A 22,322-nucleotide genomic window follows, 5' to 3' on the forward strand; every position below is an offset into this window, starting at 1 on the left:
GTAGCTTACTGGACAGACATATGTGTTAAACATATATAAATCATATGAGATACACATTTACTTAATGTGTTATTTATTCTCCTGAAATATGTTTACAAGTGAAATATATGACACATAAATGTTGTGATAAAAAGTTTCTTCAGTCTGAATTAGGTAGTTTGTTTTTATATGAGCCCAACAAGAATATAATTAGAATACAGGCAGTCCCTGGGTTACGTACAAGATAGGGATTGTAGGTTTGTTCTTAAGTTGAATCTGTATGTAAGTCGGAAGTGGCGTCAGCCGCTGCTGAAACTGATCAGTTTCAACCGCGGCTGAATCTGGACGCCAGTTCTGACTTACACACAGATTCAACTTAAGAAACCCAGGCGTCCCCAAGTCAGCTGCTGCTGAAACTGATCAGCGGCTGATTCCAGGAAGCCTGGGGCAGAGCAACTCTGCCTCGGGCTTCCTGTAGTCAGCCGCTGGTCAGTTTCAGCAGCGGCTGACTTGGGGACGCCTGGGACAGAGCAGCTGGGGTGCTGCTGGGTTGCTCCAGTAGCACGGCTCCTCGGCGCTACTGGAGCAACACAGCAGCACCCCATCTGCTCTGCCTCAGGTGTCCTGATTCAGCCGCTGCTGAAACTGACCAGCAGCGGCTGAATCAGGACTCCTGGGGCAGAGCAGCTGGGGTGCTGCCAGGTTGGTCCACGAGGCGTACAGATAGTTCGGAATAACTACATAGTTCGAACTATCTAGCCCGTGCCGCATGTAGCCGCGCGGCACGGGGTTCGAACAAGCCGGCTTTTAAAAATGGCGGCGCCGGCTTTATGCTAATGAAGCCCGGGAAATTCAAATCCCGGGCTTCATTAGCAAGTTCGGTATGCATACATTACCCCCCTAGTTCGAACTAGGGGGGTAGTGTAGACATACCCCTTGGCAAGTAATAGCCACACTCAAGGACAGAATTCCCAGTTTACAAGATCAGTGGCCAGTATGTCAAGATCTCTGCAGCATGAATAGATGCTTGCTTCTCTGAGGCCAGAGGTACAGGATCTGCTGATGGATCAGAACTCACTTTTACACAGTGTGCTGAATTCAAAATATAGGAGTGCAAGCCTCTGTTCCATTAGCTTTGATGCTCCCATGTTAATGAGGGCTGACAGTATTGTAGGCACCGAGACTAGACTTTAGTATATCAATGCAAAATCTTTAGAATAAATTAAGTGATGTAGCTGAGTGAAGATATCAGACAATTTATTATTTTCTTGCTGTGTTCTTCAGTCCAAGATCTGATCTATCAGTGCTGATTAAGTAGTCAGAGTCATGGGCTTTTTTATTTCAGGGATAGAAAACAGATGATTTCCCATCAAGTACAAAGTGGAGTTCTATCAGTGCTGATCAGGCAAAGCTTCACTTGCCATATAGCTGATATTGGGAATGGCCAGAGTAGTGGATTAAGTCATCCAACATTCCCGAGCCATGATACATCAAAATTAAATTGATGAATTGCCTGTTGATAGCAGACAGGAGGTTGTTGAAGTCTGGCTTTGGGTCTGATCTGCTTGATACATGAAATACTGATTTAGAATCTTGACAAGCAGTCAGATTCTCAACTAATGATTTTTCCATGTCTGCTACACCGAATTAATATTAAATATCTAAGAAACATCAAAGGAGGCCAAGAGGGGCCAGATGGGAGCTAACAATTTACAAGGACATTTGGAAGCAAGTTTTGTAGCTGTGCCAGTCATACTCTTTTCCCAGGCTCAAGATTCAACATTTATGCCAGTTTGTGACAGACATGTCGAGCCACACTCTGAACACTTCCTAAAGATCCTGGGCTGCCTTCTCTCAATACCTGCAAGAATACAAAGAGTGGAAACAGGGCAAACTACACAACATATAAAACCTACTTTGTGAATGGGTTGGAGGGCTTCAATTATTTGACATAGCAGCAGCTTCCAGGCTTGGCATCCTGAGGCATTGATTAATGAGGTTAGCACTGATTGCTGATGAAGCTACACACAAAACTTCTTTACATCTTCTACAACTGCAGGTGTTGAAGCTCCATAACTTAGGAAAGATTACTCTTTAAGAAAGCAGATGAGACATAGTGCTGAACCAGTTTAGTGGGCTAGCAACAAAATGTTGTATCACAGTGGAAGCTTGGGTTTGAGCAATTTTAGCCTACCACTTGCCAATGAAAGCTGAAAGTGTTACAAAGTGATTTTCTCCATGTTTGAGGAAGGAAAGTAAACTTTGTGGTTTTGGTGTACTTCTCAGCATTCAGCCGGAAAAGCAAAAGGGAAGAAAGACTGAGGCTACATCTACACTGCAGCCTTTTGCCAGCAGAGAGTATAGTAATGAAGCGCTTATTAGCATTTGTCACACTGTCATTTGCATGTTCTCTGCCAATGCTTTTTGCTAAAGATGTTTTTGCACAAAAACAAGCAGTGTAAACGGGTTCGTTTTGTGCAAAAAAAACCCTTTTGTGCAAGATTCTTATGCCTCAAAAAAGGAGATCTACAGATCTTGCGCAAAAGGGTTTTTTTGCGCAAAAGGGATCCATCTACACTGCTTGTTTTTGCATAAAAACCTCTTGTGCAAAAAGTATCGGCAGAGAATATGCAAATGACATCATGACAAATGCTAATGAGTGCATCATTAGCATACTCTCTGCTGGCAAAAGTCTACAGTGTAGACATAGTCTGAGAGTTCAGTGGTGAAATGATGATCCAGTTTGATGGGCTAGGAGCTTAACCATTTTTAATAGAGATTGAACCTCTCTAGTCCGGCATTTTCTGGTCCAGCAACATCCATAGTCTGGAATGATTTTTGATAGCCAAATGTCCACTTATCATGGAGTAATCCTGTGGCACCTTAGAAACTAACAACATATAAACAGTATCTTGAGCTTTTGTGGGTGAAACCCACATCTTCAGATGAGTTGAAAGCTGGAGTGGAAATAACAGGAACTCAGAATTTGTAACAGAAAAGGAGGGAAAGAAAAGAAAAAAAAGGTATCTCTTAATTGTAGTACCAGTGGTAGTGAGGCTAATTGAGTGGGTTGGACGTGTCCCATACTTGCTTTTGATGTCAATGGGGTATTGAATGTGGGGAAGGCTGGCTTTATAATGTGACATCCAGTTAATGTATTTGTTCAAGCCCAGGGAAACAGTGTCAAATTTGCATATGAAGGTCAATTCCTTACTCTGTAATGGGCTTGTGAAATTCCTTTGTAGAAGAATGGCTACTTTTAAATCCATTAATGGGTGCCCAGGCTGGTTAAAATGCTTCCCTGCAGCAGAGGTGGGGAAACTTTTTTGGGTCAGGGGCCAACGACCAGGGGTGGCCCTAGACTAGCTGCCAGGAACTGGCGCCCTAGGCGAACCATGCAGTCGGTGCCCCCATCCCCCAACCCCAAGGGCAGATATCGACTGAGGGTTTTGATTCTGTGCTGGGGAGAGGGGGGCTGGGGATAGAGTTCTGTGGCTGGTGGCCAAGGGGCTGGGGGGCGAGGAGCTGGGGATGGAGTTCTGGGGCTTGGGGCCAGGGGGTTGGGGATGGAGTTGGAGTTCTGGGGCTGGGGGCCAGAGGGCTGGGGGCTGGGGATGGAGTTCGGGGGCTGGGGGCCAGAGAGAGGGAACAGGGTGCCAGTTGGGGGAGAGATTCTCCTGCACCCACCTCCTCCCAAGATCCCACCCCCCCGGAGAGAAGCCAGTATGCGCCTCTCCTGGGGCGACCCGCCCCTCCCACGGGGCAGGGGAAACCCCCCCCATTTCTTCTCCCCCGGGGCCAACCCTCCCTCTCCCACGGGGCAGGGGAACCCCCCCCCCCCATTCCTTCTCCACCGGGGCCGACTCTCCCCCTCCCACGGGGCAGAGGAAACCCCCGCATTCCTCCTCCCCCAGGGCTGACCCCCCCCCCTCTGCAGCACAGGGGAAACCCCCTCACGTGCTGCCTCTCCTAGGCCTTAGGCAGCTGCCTAGTTTGCCTATAGGTACGGGCCTCCCCTGCCACCGACCCACAGAAAAATCAGTTGGGAGCCGCACACAAGTGAGAAACCAAAAAAACCAAACCAAAACAAACCCTCACTGTGTGGCCCCTGATTGAGAAGGAGAAAGACACTCCTCACATTCCCCTCCAGAGCCTAGGGGGCCCCAGGCTAGTAGATTTTGTGTGCACCAGCCCCATGGAAGGGTGGCAGGAGGAGGAAGGCTGGAGCACCAGTGTGGGCTCCCCAATGCAGGGGGCGGGGACTCTGAGCCTCGAGGGCCAGATCCAGGCAAGCTGGAGGATGCATCCAGCCACCAGGCCTGAGTTTCCCCACCCCGCCCTATAGGTTTATGTGTGTGTTACCATTTCTCATGTCTGACTTGTGTCCATTTATCCTTTGACATAGAAACTGTCTGGTTTCAGTGTTGGCACTTGTATGAGGATGTGCAGTTTGTATGAGCCCCTGATGTTGTGGCTTATCTGGTTAGATCCTGTGATGGTATCACTTGTATAGATATGTGGATAGAGTTGGGAATGGGGTTTATTAAAGGAGTAGGGTTCCTGGGTGTATGTGTCTCAAGTGTGATGTGTGGTTGTTAGAAAGATTTGCTTCTGGTTAGGGGGCTGTCTGTAGGCGAGGATTGGCCTATGTCTGAAGGCCTGTGAGCATGATTGATGATTTTCCAGAATAGGTTGTAGATTGTCAATGATACACTGGAGGCGTTTAAGCTGGTGGCTGTAGGTGATGACTAGTGGTGTTTGTTATTTTCCTTGTTGCGCCTGTCTTAAAGAAGCAGATTCATGGATTCTCATCTAGCTCTGGCTCTGGCTCTGTCAATCTGTTCACCTCCCCTAGTGGCTATTTAATTAAGTTTTAAGAATGCTTGATAAAGATCTTTTGGGTGTTTGTCTCTGTCCGTGGGACTGGAGTGAATCCAGTTGTATCTTAGGGCCTTGCTGTAAACAATCGATCATATGGTGTGTCCTGGATGGAAGTTAGAGGCATGTAGGTAAGAATGGCAGTCAGTTGGTTTCCAGTGTAGGATGATGTTAATGTGGCCATCATGTGATTGTACTGTAGTGTCAAGGAAGTGGATCTCTTGTGTGGACAGGTCTAGGCTAAGACTGATGGTCCAAATTGTTGAAATCCCTGTGGAATTCTTTAAGGGTTTCCTTCCTGTTGGTCCATATGATGATGATGTTTCTTATGGTCCCATAAAGTTTGTTTACAGCCACCAGTCCTGACTCGCAGTGTTCTGAACTGTTAGTTAGCTCTAATTTACCCCTAACTGTCTTCTAAGAGCCCAGAAAGCAGTACAAGTGTTGATAATACTTGTAGACAATATTGACCTCCCATGGTTCAGCAAATTTTCTTGTTCAGCACCAGTCAGGTTCCAAGGGTGCCAGAGTAAAAAGGTTCAACCTGTAGGTTCTCAAATAAAATGCTATATAACCACCTCCCCATCCTCTATCACACAATTTTTCTTCCTTTCCTCATATAGTCTCTCCATGAACTCCTGAATCAGTTTCCATTCTACTTCTTAAGCCAGTGGTCACCAACCAGTAGATCAGGATCTACCGGTAGTTCTTGGAGCCTCTGACAGGTGATCCTGACTGGTTTGGCCAGGAAGCTATGAAACGCTGGCACTTCAGTTGCCCCTCCACCTACTGCCATGCTGCTCCTGCCCTTTGCCATGGAGCTGCCCCCGTGGGAGCTTCCTGCTTGCTGTGCAGAGGGTGGGAGGGAGTGGGGGGGTGCTGATGTCAGGATGTTCCTCTTCCTCCCACTTCTGTACCCTATCTCCACACAGAAAAGGGGATGGAGGGAGCTTGGCAATGCAAATCTCTGACACTCTCACATGCTGTGTCTCTCTGTCATTCTCACAAACACACACTGTCTTCACTTTCATCTCCTGACCTAACACATGCGTGGGAGGTTGTTGTTACTACTTTTATAGCTTGAAAAGTGTGGTATTTGGGGATTTTGACTGCTCTGTGCATCTCTGGTGCAGGACCAGGGCAGGAGTAAGCCTGCCTTAACCCTACTGCTCCACCACCCAGAAGCCATCTCAGTTAAATGGTGCTCAGCCAGAGCCTGCTTCCTGAACCCCTGTCCCAGCCCTCCTACACCAACCTCCTGCCCCAGACGTGAGTCCCTCTGCACCTAAACTCCTTCCCAGAGCTTGCAGCCTGAACCCCCTCCTGAACCCCAATACCCCATCCAGGGCTAAGTCCAGAGCCCCTCCCACATGCCAAAACCTTTGGCACAAGACCAGAGCCTGCACCCCAACTCCCTATCCCAGCCTGGTGAAAGTGAGTGAGGATGGGAGAGGAAGGGGGGATGGAGTGAGCAGGATGAGGCCTCAGACAAAGGGTGGAGCAGGGGCAGGGCCTCAAAGAAGGGGTGGAAGGAAGTGGGGCAAGGGTATTGGGTTTGAGGTAGATCTTACATTGCACTTAAATTGAAAAAATGATCTTGTTGTTAAAAAGGTGGGAGACCACTGTCTTAAGCTGTGCACCAACATGCTTGTCATAACCCAAGCATTAATAGTCTTCACTCCCACCCATACATACCAGATATTTGGCAGCACCCACACACACTAGTCACATACCAGGACATGCACTAAACTAGCACCAGACAGGCAAGACTCATTCCATGGCCATCAAAGGAATGGGAGGGTTCCACTCTTCCAATGCCTCTCCTTAGCCCCACACCCCAGAGACAGAAAAATTCCTCCCTCTCCTTCCCGAGAGACAATAGGAAAGAAGCCAAGGGGATGTTTCTGTTTCTGAAGGGTGCCATCAGAAAACACCTCTCTCTTTGGGCAGAGTTATAGGGAAGCAGAATTATACTACTCTGTTTAGAAGGGGGCAATAGTTCTCACTCCTCCATGGGAACGAGGCTATAAAGAGAGGGTTGATAACAATACCTGATTTGCCACTAGCAGAGTGAGCAAGGGCTTTGAACTGTTGCAGTGTGCCCTGTTTTCACCACCATCCAAGCTCTTTGGAGAGACAGAGCCAATGGAGTGCACAGATCAAAATCCTGTGCTGCACAGGACTTCCAACTCTGGAGGAGACTGACAGGACACTCCAAAGTGCTGAGCCTTTAAGCATAATGGGGTCTGTAGCAGCAGGATTTTCATCCTTCAGCAGGGGAAGACAACTACATTGTAAGACCATCTGGATAAGTCTACCTTAACCTAAGTCAAATGTCATCAGAAAGGCAGCATAAGCTTTTTCCTTTACTGCTTTAATTGCTTAAGAAAAATAAGGATTGCATGAGGAGCTGTGAGGATTATAGAAATCAAATCGTGTATCTGACCTTACAAGGAGTGAGATTAGTCATGGCCCAGGATGAGGGAGCCCCTGAGGCCTAGCAAAATCCAATGTTATGGTCAGGGAGTCCAGATGAAGGTTCTTCAGCATTTGCACTTTTACCATATAATAGTGGGTACATCTACATTGCAATTAAACACCTATGACTGGTCAGTTGACTTGGCTCACTGGGCTTAGGCTGAAGGGCTGTAAAATTGTGGTGTAGATGTTTGTGCTCAGGTTGCTGTGGGCTCTGAAACCCTCCCCCAGAAGAGGTGGAGCTCAGGGGAAGTAGGATCTGGGGTGAACTTTTAAAATGTCCTCTCAAATGTAATAGTTTGTGAATTCAGTTAAGATAATTCATTAATCGTTTCTCTCTCCTCTCCCCCACCTTGTTTTTCTTCTCCCTTCTCCCTCCATATTTGTCTTCCTCTCTCCCCTTATTTCTCTTTTCTTTTCTTGCACCTCTGATTGGCATTCTGCTCTCTGCTCTGCCTATGTCATTTAGGAGTGAGGTGCCAATCAGAGGTGCTGCAGGAACAGTCTCGCGGTGTGGGAGCCCAAAGAGCAGAGCTCCCACACCACGGGACACCTTGGTCAGTGGCAGTGACAGGACTGTCCCGGACAATCCAGGACAATTGTAAGACATGTTATTTATTACTTAGGAAAATACCAACAAATTATGTCTTATATGAGAAACAGTTTAACGGTTAGTTTAATGGTTGAACTGGGACCATTTTTACTGACCAAAACTAGAATTTAAATGACAAGAAGTACAATCAGTCTGTTTTCTAACATTATGTTTCATGCCACTAATAAGGGAGGCACGATAATGTTTGCATTTTGTATTCAGCTAACACTAATTCATATCCTGAGTCTGCTGCATTCAATTGGTTGACTTGCATGTCTATGTGAACTAACAACTTTAATAATAACTATGGTGAAGGAAAATCCTTCAATGCTGTTGAATATATGGAAAACCAAAAACTGAGTTAGCATGTCTAGTCCTCTGTTATGCATCAAATTAGACTGTCCTGCTTACTGTAAGTTATCTGTCATAGGCTGTTTTTCAAATTATTTGCTGTGTATCATTTGTAATTATACACTGTAGTAGGAAAAAGAGGATTTTTCTGTCAGGACACTGGTTATTCTTTTGTTAATGATTTATTTCTTATAAAATATGGGTTCAGCTTTCAAAAAAGCATCGAAAACTGTGCACACTTTTTTGCACCATAAATTGAATACCTAGACAAACTGTTACATAATTTTCTCATGCAAATATGGATTTTAAATGTATAATTTGTTAAGTGCAATTTCAGAAGCCAGCTTAGAAATGAATCTTTATTTGTATAAATGCATTTGTAGAGACTACCCAGAATTTATACAGAAAAAAATATTCTTGGGTTGTAGGAAATAACAGAAAAAGTCTTTATTTTTCTGTTAGTGGAGTGAAGTCTTCTGGTATCCTCTTTTTATACTTTCTCTACAGCTCAATGTCAAGTTGACCTATTCCAGCTGTAGGACATTGCTTCCACAATGGTTCTCCCTTGGAACTTGAACATATTGTGACTAGTGTAATCACAGTCACTGGCCACCTAATGAATTCAGAATCAATTTTCTGCAAGACAGTCATTGTGCTATTGCCAAATCAGAGGGCTGGTCCCAGACTGTTTTTTAGTTTGTGTGAAGCTTTGTGTGCTTGGAAGTAAAGTTATACCAGTACAGTACACCTGTCCACACAAAGTGCCATCCACATTTCTCAATTCTAACTTGAAAATTGCTTTCAGCGCCAGCATTCCTAAGGACCTGTCAACTGCTTTGAGGAGTTGTTGTTGTTTTTGTTTTGTTTTTATCATGTGGACTGGAGTCCACTAGGGACCATAGGGGAACCTTAAAAGCCATGTTATTTATTACCTGGCTTGAATCCAGTTATTCAGAAGTAAGGCTAATTGTCATTTGGAAGGCTAATTGCCCGTTGTACCACTTCATTCCAAAAGTTCTTAATATATTTTTCAGTAAATATTTTTATTTATCAAATGTGCCTAGCTACCAAGAGTTTTATCATGGATGTATTAGATTAATACATAAATGAAAGATATTTTCTCCCCTAACACACTGAATATAAGCAGAGCCCAAGCACCTGAGAGAAGCCTGAGAAAGGAGACATATTTTGCAGGATATGCTAAATGTCAGCAAACTGGGATTCTGTCAGACTTCTAAGGAAAATGAATACCAAAGTAAAGGTATTTCCAGTAAGATCAGCAAGCCATTTAAATCTAGGATCTGTAGGCTTCGGTGCCTCACTAACCATAATTAGTCTGGTAATATGTGTGAAGAAAGTGATCTGTCAGACAATAGCCAGTAAATACGTAATACAAAGCTTTTTAGCTCAGAGTTAAACTCTTAATTTTTTTCTTGGAAGCCAGTGAAGCAAGGAACTGATGTAAATTTCTGTCTGCAACTAGCATCACAAAGCAAGCACTTTCAAGTTGCCCTACTTGTGAATACCATTATATAGGAAGGAACCATAGACTCGTGTAGGAGGCCTATACTGAAATCTCACGACAACCAAACAGCTAAACAGCTTCACAGGATATTTACAACAATAAATATAAAAATAAAGGTCTCCAGTTCCCATTTAGAACTGATTATTGTTCCTATTGATCTTTTTTGCTTGTTTATGATTGAAGACTGAATTAGAATGACAAGTGAATTCAATGAATACCTTCCTTTCTTAAAATATATGAAAATAGCTATAGACACCGTGCATTCTGCGTTAACTAATTTTTATTTTAAAGAGTGCATCAGCTTATATGTAAAATAATGCAGAGTACTGTAAAAATGTTAGTGACTTTGCTGTGCTGATATTATGATTTTTCAATAATGTTTTCTTCTACTCCTGTTTAAATTTTGCTTTGATTAATTATATTCCAAAGCAGGCTATTCCCAGTGTCAAATAGCATTCTTTTTACTCCCTTGTCCAATATCTATGAAATTTTAAGTAAAAATAATGGCAAAAAAGATTGCATAGCCTAACTGTCACTTAAATAATATGATGCTACTCCCCTATATACATGAGGATGGCAGAACTTGAAGTTCAGAACTTTTTTGAAAAGATCTTGATGTTTTTCAGATCATTCTAAACTGAGTTACAAATATGTGTGTTCCTTCCCAGCACCCAATGGAAATTACTTTTTAATTTCTTGCTTGCGTCTTTTATGATATGAACAACTTTTTATTAAATCTCAGATTATAACTTTGCTGCCCAAACAGATTTCCCAGGTTCTGACTGCCTTATTTTCTCTCTGGCCATGCCTTTCTCTTCTTGGGAGTATGCTCTCTCTTTCAGGCTTGCTTACTTCCTTTTTCTGTGTTATCAGAGCATGCACTCTCCAGCTAGCCAACAAGTCACTCTGCCCACCTTTGTGTTCCATTTGGCACCCATATCCTCTTCTCTGCCAATCTCTTTCCTTTTGGGCTCATCCTCAATCTCCCCGTCAGTTGCCAGAATTTTTTCCTTAGCCTCTCAGGTGACAGTGGCTTTGTTTGTAACTTCCTCTCTGACAGCCCAATCCTGTTCCAATGACTTCACTGGGAACAGGATTCTTATTATTGTTATCTTTTTTATTAAATTTGCACTAATCAGAGTAAGATTGCACTGTGTGCTCTGGACACACAGATAAAAAGACAATCCCTGTCCCAGAAAATGTATCCCAATTCTTTCTAATTTGTTCTTTCTGCTCCTTTATTCTCCTTCTTAAATAGCTCTACTTTTTTCTCTGCGGTGTCAAGCCTCTTTTTCTCCGTCTTCAGTAACATGTTCTCAGTTCCTCTCAACCCTTATTCTATTTCCTCTAAGACGTCTCCCCTTTTCTTACTCTCTCTTCCAAATCTTCCTCTCCCAACTTTTCACCTAGCCATTTAATTTGTATTATCTTCCCAATGCTGCCATCTCTGATCATCCATGTTCTATTTTCCCCTTTCTGGTGCTACATCTAAATACTTTGTTACAGACTTATTGGCTAGCTGAAAAGAAGAAGAGAACTGTCACTCACATCTTTTTCCTGTCCCACCTAAACATCTGGGCTGTGTGTAGACTGGCAAGATTTTGCACAAATACTTTTAATGGAAAAGTTTTTCCATTAAAAGTATTTGCGCAAGAGAGTGTCTATACTGGCATGGATGCTTTTGCGCAAAAGACATCTTTTGTGCAAAAACATCTGTGCTAGTGTAGACACTCTCTTGTGCAAGAAAGCTCCTATGGCCATTTTAGCCATCCGGCTTTCTTGCGCAAGAAATTAACTTGGCAAGAATACTTGCGCAAGAAGGCTTATCCCTGAGCGGGAGCATCAGAGTATTTGCGCAAGAAGCACTGATTTTGTACAGTACAAAGTCAGTATTCTTGCGCAAATACTCACAGCCAGTGTAGACAGGCGGCAAGATTTTGTGCAAAAGTAGCTGCTTTTGCGCAAAATCTTGCCAGTCTAGACGCAACCCTGTAGAAACAGCAGGGCTAATTCTGTTCTTATTCACACAGATATAAATCTGGATTAAGTCCATAGACATCAGCTGATGAGTTACATTTTTGTAAAACTGGTGTGAGAACAGAATCAGGCCCATTATTACTAACAGAAACAAAATCTGTAGTGATTAAGAGTGCCTGCAAAAATTAAAGCCCATAATATTTGAGTATGTCTAAATTTTTCTAGAATTCATTCCTCCTATCTCTTAACATGCACACATTTTTTAAAATTCTTGGAAAGAAACCGTTAATACTTGTATTATGTTTTAACTTGCTTTCCTTTGGAGGCAGGGAATTGTCAAGTAAGTATTAACACACAGGAAAATCACAGGTTTCTATGAATGTACAGTACAAAATGCATAGATCACAAAGGGTAAATATATTTAATTTATTGCAATGCAAATTTCTCACCCTCAACACTGTCATCTTAAGTTTCAAACAAAATAGCAATGATTATAGACTTTTTAAAAGAGAAAATAAACTTGATGCTGCTTTTCTTTTACATTTCTTTTATGATTCACAATGTGAAAATAAAGCATTGAATGCATATGTGTATATATATACATGTATATGTATATATAAATACACACAATATTTGTGTGTATGTACTGTGTGTAGATATATATATAATATATGTCTCTGTGTGTGTGCTTTCAAAATAAATCATGTGTTGGCTACTGAATTACTTATTGATTGTGTCATAGTGATAGTGTCCTCTTACTTTCATCACAAATCCTGGCTTGCTTTTGTCATAAACTTTAACAAACATTCTTAGGTGAAGAAACATAAAATCAATTCATTTTAAAATTATACTAAAACAGAAAAAAGAGCAGGAAATGTGCAAAAAAAACCAATTGATACTTTTCTGAATTACTGATTTGAAGACCTCATCCTAGTTCTGGGTTCAAATTGCTCTTTGCAAAATGTTCTAGCTTAGCTTAATATTTTAGATGGAATGACATTTTCTGATCATTTACTTCCCATTTAGTCTCTGGTGGTGATTCTACCACAGTTTGGTCCAGATAACATGATGTGTTCTGATGTAACAATTTCAGAGAAAATAAATGTGTCTTGTTTCCCTGAGAACAAAAAAATAGAAACTGTCTCGGTACACAGGTTGACCTATGAAGAAACAGCAGGAATTAGGCTAACTTATGAGCTGAACTCAAATGGAAACAAACATCCAACATGAAACTGACAGCAGCACTCATGAGATTTTGTTATGTTTCCAACATCTACAGTTTCCAGAAGGCACTCCGAAATAACTACAATACACAAAAGTATACTCTCAATTCAGTATATAGGTTATGGGAAGCTTTGATAAGCTTCCTTTTTTCAACCTGTGCTGTAGGAGCTTTAGTGCAAAGTTTACCTGATGATGCCAGAATATGACCTTTCTGAATTTGTAGACTGGTGCACTCTTTAATTTCTGTTTTAGTTCTTGCTGGCATGCTTGAATAGCATGGTTTGTGCCACACAGGAATGATTGATTAACTCTGAAAATGCCTGTGCATGATTAAAATGCCAAAAATATTTGTCTGAACTATACTAAGTTTCTTAATTGGTTTTATTTGCGGCTTACAAGGGGATCAAGGTAACCCTTTCCTCTTTTATTGTCACAAGTTCACTGCTGATCTGTTCTGTTAATACTTAGTAAGTTTGTATTTACCTGTTTTAGTTGTGGGAGTTTTGTTTTTTGTTTTGTTTTGCTATTTCAGAGCCCAACATTCTGTGCTATATAATGCTATGATAAATACAATATGCTTTGTGAAATGTTGCCCTTAAAATATGCCAAAGATTATATCACTGCAGAAAAAGTAGTTCAGATTAAATAAAGTTGTTATTTGCTGTTTGTATCTGAAGTGATTTTTTGCCAAGTAAGAATTAATTATATTTAAGAATACAAAGATTACAATGCAAATACAGCAGGCATGAACAGGAATGTAAATACTGCAACTTCTTGCCTTTGCAATCTAACTTTAACAGCATTCAGTGTATTCTGGCTATCTTCTAGTTCATATTCAGTAAGACATGAGCAGAAAATATGCATATACATTTTTATCTCAAACTGTTGGCAGTTTGCCACATTCATGTGCTAATTAAGTAAATGGGGCCCAGGTGTCTGCTCTTCTTACTTGCAGATCCCACTGTTCTCTAAAATAAATCATGTGTTGGCTACTGAATTACTTATTGATTGTGTCATAGTGATAGTGTCCTCTTACTTTCATCACAAATCCTTAGTCTTGCTTTTGTCTAATTTTCTATTTCCAGAATTCATGCTTGGAATAATGGCATGACATATAAATTGTAATACTATTTACACCAGCCAGAGTTTCCCGAAAGTGGTATTTGGGGCCTTGCATTTTCCCATAATCTATGTTCTTGTCCCCACCCCTGCATTTGAATACCACTATCACTATTTATAGCAGGGAGAAACTCACCTTTCAAGTAAAAGATAAGTAAATGTAGTTAAGACTCGGAGCCAAATTTTTCTGGTATAAATCTAATTTCAGGGGAATTACTCCTAAATTGTATCCCTATATGACTAGAAGTAAAATTTGTCTCCCTCTGTCTTTTTATTGATTAACATGGGGGAGAAATTATTAAAATGAGATTAACAAAATAAAATGAGACTCTGCAGCATTCTTGATCTTTAAGGCGATAAGAAATTTGCAAAGGAGCTGAGCATCCTCATGGGGTTCAGCTCCTCTGACAATTTTCAGAATCAAGCTCTTTAGTCACTGCTTTATATATAATCAAGGAGACTTTTTTTCTAATCTAATTACAGCTTCTTTCCTTCCATTTTGGTCTTTTTGGGCTATTTGTATTTAAAGAGTATGTTAGTGAATTGGATTTTTTTCATTTTATAGCCTAAATTTGTCTTTTTAGTTGTCTTTGGTGACTGTAATTATAGCAGTGTGCTCTGTAGGCATTAATCTCAGTTAAATAACTTACATTCAAACCAGGGAATAATAAGTCTCAATTTAAAATGTAGTGCATGTTTTAACCATAATAAATACCTGATTCATGGCCCAGAATTGTTTGTTTTGCCATTGATATAAACAACTTCCACCAATGTTACTTCAGTCTTCAGAATGGACCAAAGTTCAAAATGCTTCTTATAAAACTCTAAAAATAGAAAGCACTGAGCTCATTAGCAGTTTGCCATTCCTTGTTCATACATAAAATATACAGTAGTTCTGAAAGTTTTCTTTTGCCTTTGGATACAGTATATTATCTTCTTCTTTTGTTTCCTTTGTTCTTGTTTCAGGCCACCAGTTAGCAGAGCTGCTCCTCAGCCTGAGAAACTGCAAAAAAATGATAACAAAAAAAAGAAACTGGTTGAGGTAAGCATTAGTACTTTTTTTTTTTTTTTAAAGAATTAATGCTTAATGGGTGAATTTCATCCATACGTCAGATGCAGACTGAAGTCATGTACAGGCCTGATTGTGGCCTTCTGTACACCCCTACTTTACACAGACATTTGCTATAGTAAACATGTAAATAACTAGTTACACATTGAGCATTTGCACATGCATGTATCATGATTGCATACAAAATCAAATGGGTGCTCCATATTATACAGATGTTTTGTGTATTTTGGAGAGCACATTTTTTTCCTGAAAATGTAATCCCTTTTTAAAAAAATATATGCTCACTATATCCACGGAGTAAGCCAAATACTGTAGTCATCTATAGATGCAATTTGTAGCAATTATCTGATCTTCAATATCAAATAGGTTTTTTAAATAATCTGTACTATGTTAGGTCCAGATTTTCTGGTTTCTGAAAGTTCATTCACAAACACCAAAGAATCAATCATTGCTTTTCTTGTGCTTCCCTTTTTATGGTGAAAATTGTTCTGTGAATAATATCTAGAATAATAGAATCATAACAATCATAGAATCATAGGGTTGGAAGAGACCTTGGGAGGTCATCAAGTCCAACCCCCTGCTAAAAGCAGGACCAATCCCACCTAAATCATCCCTGCCAGGGCTTTGTCCAGCTGGGACTTAAACACCTCTAGGGATGGAGATTCCACCACCTCCCTAAATAACCTATTCCAGTGCTTCACCACCCTCCTAGTGAAATAGTTTTTCCTAATGTCCAACCTTGATCTCCCGTACTGCAACTTGAGACCTTTGCGCCTCATTCTGTCATCTGTGACCACTGAGAACAACCTCCATCCTTTTTGGACATACACCCTCTTCATGTAGTTGAAGGCTGCTATCAAAATCCTCCTCTTCTCTTCCGTAGATTAAATAAGACCAAATTCCTTAGCCTTCCTCATAAATCATGTGCTCCAGCCCCTTAACTATTTTTGTTGCCCTTCACTGGACTTTTTCCAATGTGTCCGCATTCTTTCAGTAAAGGAGAAGGGGGTAAAATTGACCTTACCAGTGCTGAATAAAGGGGAATAATCATTTCCCTAGATCTGCTGGCAATACTCCTCCTAATGCACCCCAATATGCCGTTAGCCTTCTTGGCTACAAGGGCAAACCGTTGACTCACATCCAGCTTCTCATCCACTGTAGTCCCTAGGTCTTTTTCTGGATAATTGCTGCAGTGATTGGGATTCTTCCATCCCAAGTGCAGGACTCTGTACTTGTCCTTGTTAAACCTCATCAGATTTCTTTTGGCCCAATCCTCCCATTTGTCTAGGTCACTCTGGATTCTATCCCTACCCTCTAGCATATCTACCTCTCCCCCAGTTTAGTGTCATTTGCAAACTTGCCAAGGGAGTAATCCATCCCCTCATCCAAGTCTTTAGTAAAGATGTTGAACAAAACCAACCCGAAAACTGACCTTTGGGGCACTCTGTTTGATACTGACCCCAACCGGACATTGAGCCATTGATTGCTACCCGCTGAATGCAACGATCTAGCCAGCTTTCTATCCACCTTACAGTCCATTTATCAAATCCATACTTCTTTAACTTGCTGGCAAGAAGACTGGGGGAGAATACTGTATCAAAAGCTTTTCTAAAGTCAAGGTATATTACATCTAGTGCCTTCCCCATATCCACAGAGCCAGTTACCTCATCATAGAAGGCAATCAGGTTGGTCAGGCATGACTTGCCTTTGGTGAATCCATGTTGACTATTCCTGATCACTTTCCCCTTTTACAAGTGCTTCAGAAAGGATTCCTTGAGGATCCCCTCCATGATTTTTCTGGTCTGTAGTTCACCTTTCCCTTTTTAAAGATGGGCACTACATTTGCCTTTTTCCAGTCATCTGGGACACTTTAAAGATAAGGTCCAGTTGCAACCACGCCCAGCCTTCTTACCAAAGTTGGTTTTGCAATTTCTCAGTAATCAGAACATTTCTTAATAACTAGAACCCAATGTTCTTTCCAAAATTTCATGAATTCAGTGAAGAATTTAGGTTACACACTGTGGATGTTAGATGAGCCTTAGCCTTCCACATCATGAGGACCTGATCCTCCTGAAATCAGCTCAGTTCTTTTTTGCAGAAGTGGTTAGAATGAAAGGTCTGCTTATCTCTTCATGGATAACAGCCTGTATCAAGTTTTGTTATGAACAGGAAAAGGTAGAACTACACAGCAATTGTAACTAGGTAGAACCACAAGACTGCAGGCCTCATCATCAGTCTTCCTGGCCCAGGTACCGATTCAAGACATCTGTAGAGCCACTACCTCATCAACAGTCCATACCTCCAGGTCTCATTATTCCAGTACCCAACAGACAATTTCAGTTTCAGCAGAGTACTGTTGCAGGTTGCACATCCATGAAGTCTGAGCCCACCTCCAAGGATACTGCTTATGACTCACCTAACATGGACTGAACATGAGCAAGCACTCAAAATAGAAAAAAATCACCTACCTTTGTAACTGTTGCTTAAGAACATAAGAATGGCCATATTATGTCAGACCAACAGTCCATCCAGTCTAGTATCCTGTCTGCCGAAAATGGCCAATAACAGATGCCCCAGAGGGAGAGTTCACAACAGGTAATCCTCACGTGATCCCTCCCCTGTCACCCTCCTCCAGAGAAACAGAGGCTAGGGACACCATTCCTACCCTCTTCAAGATGTGTTCCTATTGTACATTCCATGACCCTCCATTGAGAAGAAGGAACTGAGAGGGCATGGGACTAGCGGCTTCCCATATTCAGGCACATATGTGCAGCACCCCAGAGAAAACACCAGAACCAGCCCTATAGATACCACTAGGGGGGAACTTTTCAACAGCCATGCCTGTGGGTATGCACAAACCTAACATAGAATGGACACGAGCAACACATCTCGAAGATTAAAAATTACAAAAGATAGATAACAGTTTTGTACACATTTTTTTCACTGTAATTTCTTTGAATTGGTTTGGGTGAAAAAAATAATAAATGTAAATGTTGTTGATTTTAAATTTTCCTTGAATAGAACTTAAAGAAACAATCTATTTTTAGCTGACTAAGAAGTAGACTATGAATTCAGTGGTCTAGCCAACCAATAGTATTGTAGTTAGTTAATGTGAATATCATCCTTAAAATAGTAGAGGACTAGGGATAATTTATAATTATTATTTAATTATTTCACTGCCTCCCAAAATATTTGCTTGTCTATTTAGTTTAGCACCCTGCTTTATCTGATCAAAACATGGTTTGTAACTCCCTTGTTTGATTGATTTTTTTATTCCACTAATCTTTTTTCTTTATTTAATTAGGAGTTGGCTTTAGAGCATGTTTTTGGATACAGAGGATTTGACTGTCGCAACAACCTTCATTACCTCAATGACGGTGCTGATGTTATTTTTCACACAGCTGCAGCAGGCATAGTTCAAAATCTTTCAACGGGTAATTCAAGATGAAATAGTACTGCAAAACTTTAACTTAATTAATGAATTATTTTTTAAAAAATGATGGCTAAGACAAGTTTCTCATTAATCAATCATAATTTTGTCACTTTCTTACGTGTCTTTTTTTCTTTTTTTTACCTGGTAAACAATGCATGTGAATTAGCCTGTAGTTGTTGGTTAATGTACTGTAATATGAATGTAAAATAGGGTGCTACTATTTTTTCTGGAGACCTTTGTTCCTGGCAGCAGATATAGCTCTTGTGGAAGATGCTGTGTGAATCCTTATACGCTTTTGTGGCTGTCACTTGTTAAAATCCATCCTGGATATAGGATAGAGAGTAGTTGCTTTCTAGTACAAGAGGACCTACGGTTGGATTGAATAAGGTTACCATATTTTAGGTTCCCAAAAAGAGGAAGCTGGAAACTATAGCGAGGGGCAGTTGGAGGGGGTACCTATGGAAGGGATACTCACTGGAGATGAAGAACAGTGAGCAGGGAGGAGTCATAGTGGCAGGGCAACTAGCACAAGCTCAGGACATAGTTTCAGCTGTCAATCACCACATCCCTGCAAGATCTCCTCCCAGGGATGGAAACTGGGATTTGGGTAGGCAGGATCCAGCAGGTATGGCTTTCAAAGGAATGGACCAATCAGGAAATGGACCTATCGAGACTCTTTTTGAGCTACAGCCTGTCTGCCTTGCAAAAATTGCAGACATATCCTGTTAACTGAAAAATCCACGCACTCAGAGAAAGGACAGTGACTCAAAAAGGAGTCACTGTCGGGGAAAACCCAGACATACAGTAACTTTAGGGATGAACAGTCCTTAGGAAGGTACCTTAGGATAAACCCGGCCTGTCTTTTTCATTTTGAGTTAAATTTTTAACACAATCAAATCCCAGGTAAGGTTACAGTTTTACTCACGTGTACAACATGTGTAAGTTTTGAGGAGGATAAGAAAGCCACCTACTCTTCATATAAGAAACAGAGGAAGGAGCAGCAAAGAGAAGTCTGGCCATGCTCCACAGCTCAAACCAGTGTTCTATCTGTATTCAAAGGGATGCTGGGGCTATGAACTGCCAAACCTAGAGGTGTCCGGGTCTCTTGACCCTGGAGATGGAGTCACCACCAAGGATGGCATCTAACTCCTTATGGAAGTGGCAGGTCTTCATCACAACACCAGAGCAATGGTTTGACTCCCTTTGCTTCTGGTGTTCTCAGTTGTCTTCACATGGCACTGATGTGTGTTCCGTTTGTAGCCCTTATTCCACAATTCATGGGAAATTTGACTGTGGAACAGGGGCTACATACTCTCCTCCCTACAGTGCTATCAGGTCCAACAATTCAGGTGTGCTCTAAGCAGGAGAGCATTTGCTACATGGAGCTGCCATGGCCAGCTAGGAAGCTGCAATGTGAGCTGTCTACGCCAAGCAAGCAGGATGTGGAATTTCAAAAATTCCTAGGCATTAAAGTGGGGAGGGGCAGATGCCTGTGCAGAGCAGCAGAGTTCAAACTGCAAACCAGAGCTGTCGGGGTAGACGTGGTTTAGTTGGGGTTGGCCCTGCTTTATACAGGGGGGTTCAAAGGTCTCTTCCAACTAAGGATGCTAAGGGCTAGTCGACTAATCAACTATCAAATGCTTATCAGATAGTCAGTTGACTAGTCAATTCTCCCCCCCCCCCCTTGCTGCCTCTATCGGAGTCAGCAAAAAGGCAGAGAAAGGAATTACTTCAAAGCAGCAGCTCTGCACAGCTGAGCCCAGGGTCAGCTGTGCAGCGCTGCTGCTTTGAAATGCCAAGGCTTTGAAATCCTGGGATCAGCTGTGCAGTGCTGCCCCTTTGAAACGCCGAGGCAGCATTTCAAAGGGGCAGCACTGTATGGAGCCCGGGGTCAGCTGGGAACCCAGCTGATCCTGGGCTTTGCGCAGCATTTCTGCAGAACCCAGGATCAGCTGGGGAGTCGCCAGCTGACCCCGAATCCTGCTGAAATCCCTGGGCTCTGCCTGGAATTTCAAATCGACAGCACAACATGGAGCCCGGGATCAGCAGGGGACTCTGAGTCCTCTACTGACCCCCAGGCTCCATGAGGGAACTTCCACTTTGAAATGCACAAGAGCTCTGCTGGGGACTCTTGTACATTTCAAAACTGGCAAGCCTGCATGCAGTCTGGAGTCAGTGGGACTTCCCGCTGGGCCCGAGCTGCACACGCTGTTCCATATTCCTCCTTTGAAGAGTCCTGCTGGGACTCTTGTACATTTCAAAGGAGGAATGAGGAAGTGCCTATCAACTAGTCGAGTAGTCGATGGAAATTTCATCTAGTAAATTAACTGATATTTAACATCCTTACTTCCAACCCTAATCTTCTATGAGTTTGTCATTGTTAAGGCCATTTACAGCAACATAGCTAAGCACAGTGTCTACACTGGCATCTTGTTAATGTAACTTGCCACAAAAAGCTCTATACATTTCATTGACGTGGTTTTATTTTATTGGCAAAGCAGGAGTATTTTGTCAGTGGAAAGAGCATTGTAGTGTGTGCACTTCCATTGCACGTTGGTTTGTCAATGAAAGCTGACTTTTGCTGACAAAACTCTGTAGTGCAGACAAGCTACCAGTCTGTAATTGCTAGTGAGCAGCTATAGGGAACAAAAGTAATGTCAGCAGTACATCTTAAGGATCTGCCTGCTAGGACAGAAGGAAAGCCATCATATTTCCATCGCTTTGTAAATGCCCTTCCAAGTGCATTAACCCATCTACATTATTTGCCCTCCCCTGCCAAAGTCATCCTTGAGGGGATAATTTGTTAAGTGAACTTCTCAAAGCTTTAGTGTTCCTCTGGCCCTCCCTCAGGTTTCTCCACTTACAAAAGAGATCTGGGCTATGCATTGATCAATTTTGTCCTTTCTCTGAAGCTATAAGGAGATAATGACTACAGGTTGTGCCCTTGGCCTGCTCCCTAAGCATTCCTGATTTTAAATGTTTGAAAAAGAGTAAACAACCTTTCTGTGAAGTTTTTGAATTCTGTTTACAACAAGTTTGTGCTGTATTTTAAGTTAGAATTGCCGTGTCTCCCATCCCACCCCTTGATTGTTTAGTGTGGCCCATAGCAACAGATTGCTGGAAAAAGTCTTCACTTGCACGCTGAAATAAATACTATTTGTTAATAGAAAATCTTGTTTGAATTTTCTTAGGAAGTCAGAGTTTCTATCTGGAGCATACTGATGATATTCTCTGCCTAACTGTGAACCAGCACCCAAAATATAAAAATGTTGTGGCTACCAGTCAGATTGGTAAGTGATTCTCTATATTAACAAAGCTTTACTTAAAATGTATCAGTGGGTCTGATTAATTGGGGCTGGATGTGTTCACATTTAGCAATCTGGGAAATATCAGTGTTACTTTCCCTATCTTATCCTTTCACCTTAATGAGATCACCAACTTTCAGCATTTTCTTATTATTTCAATCTGTCTGATGCATTGTCATCTCTGATTATGAGCCACTGAATTTTAGACCATGGGATATCCTGTCTTATAATAGTGTGTAAAACAAAATGTGTAGTAGGACTTCTATTATTGCTCGTAATCATCTCATTTATAAAGAGTCCTCTTTCTAGCTCCTACCAACCCACTGTTCCACATTACTGAATAATGAAAGCATTATAATGAAACCACCTTCATAAAACCTCAGAAAGTAAAG

The 22,322-nt window shown here is 41.7% G+C and overlaps 1 protein-coding gene across 3 annotated transcripts in view; it reads left to right on the forward strand.

Annotated features, from left to right (window-relative positions):
* Positions 1 to 22,322, forward strand: part of EML6 (EMAP like 6) — a 210,393-nt gene that overhangs the window by 151,778 nt on the left and 36,293 nt on the right. For all 3 annotated transcript variants that reach the window (XM_075925488.2, XM_006122118.5, XM_075925489.2), the window contains 3 exons: positions 15,090 to 15,165; positions 18,497 to 18,626; positions 21,817 to 21,915. In XM_075925488.2, coding sequence (XP_075781603.2) covers positions 15,090 to 15,165; positions 18,497 to 18,626; positions 21,817 to 21,915 — 305 coding nt within the window. The remainder of the gene's footprint in view (positions 1 to 15,089; positions 15,166 to 18,496; positions 18,627 to 21,816; positions 21,916 to 22,322) is intronic.

The sequence above is a fragment of the Pelodiscus sinensis genome, chromosome 3 (assembly GCF_052426305.1).
Source record: "Pelodiscus sinensis isolate ZL-2025 chromosome 3, ASM5242630v1, whole genome shotgun sequence".
NCBI lineage: Eukaryota > Metazoa > Chordata > Testudines > Trionychidae > Pelodiscus > Pelodiscus sinensis.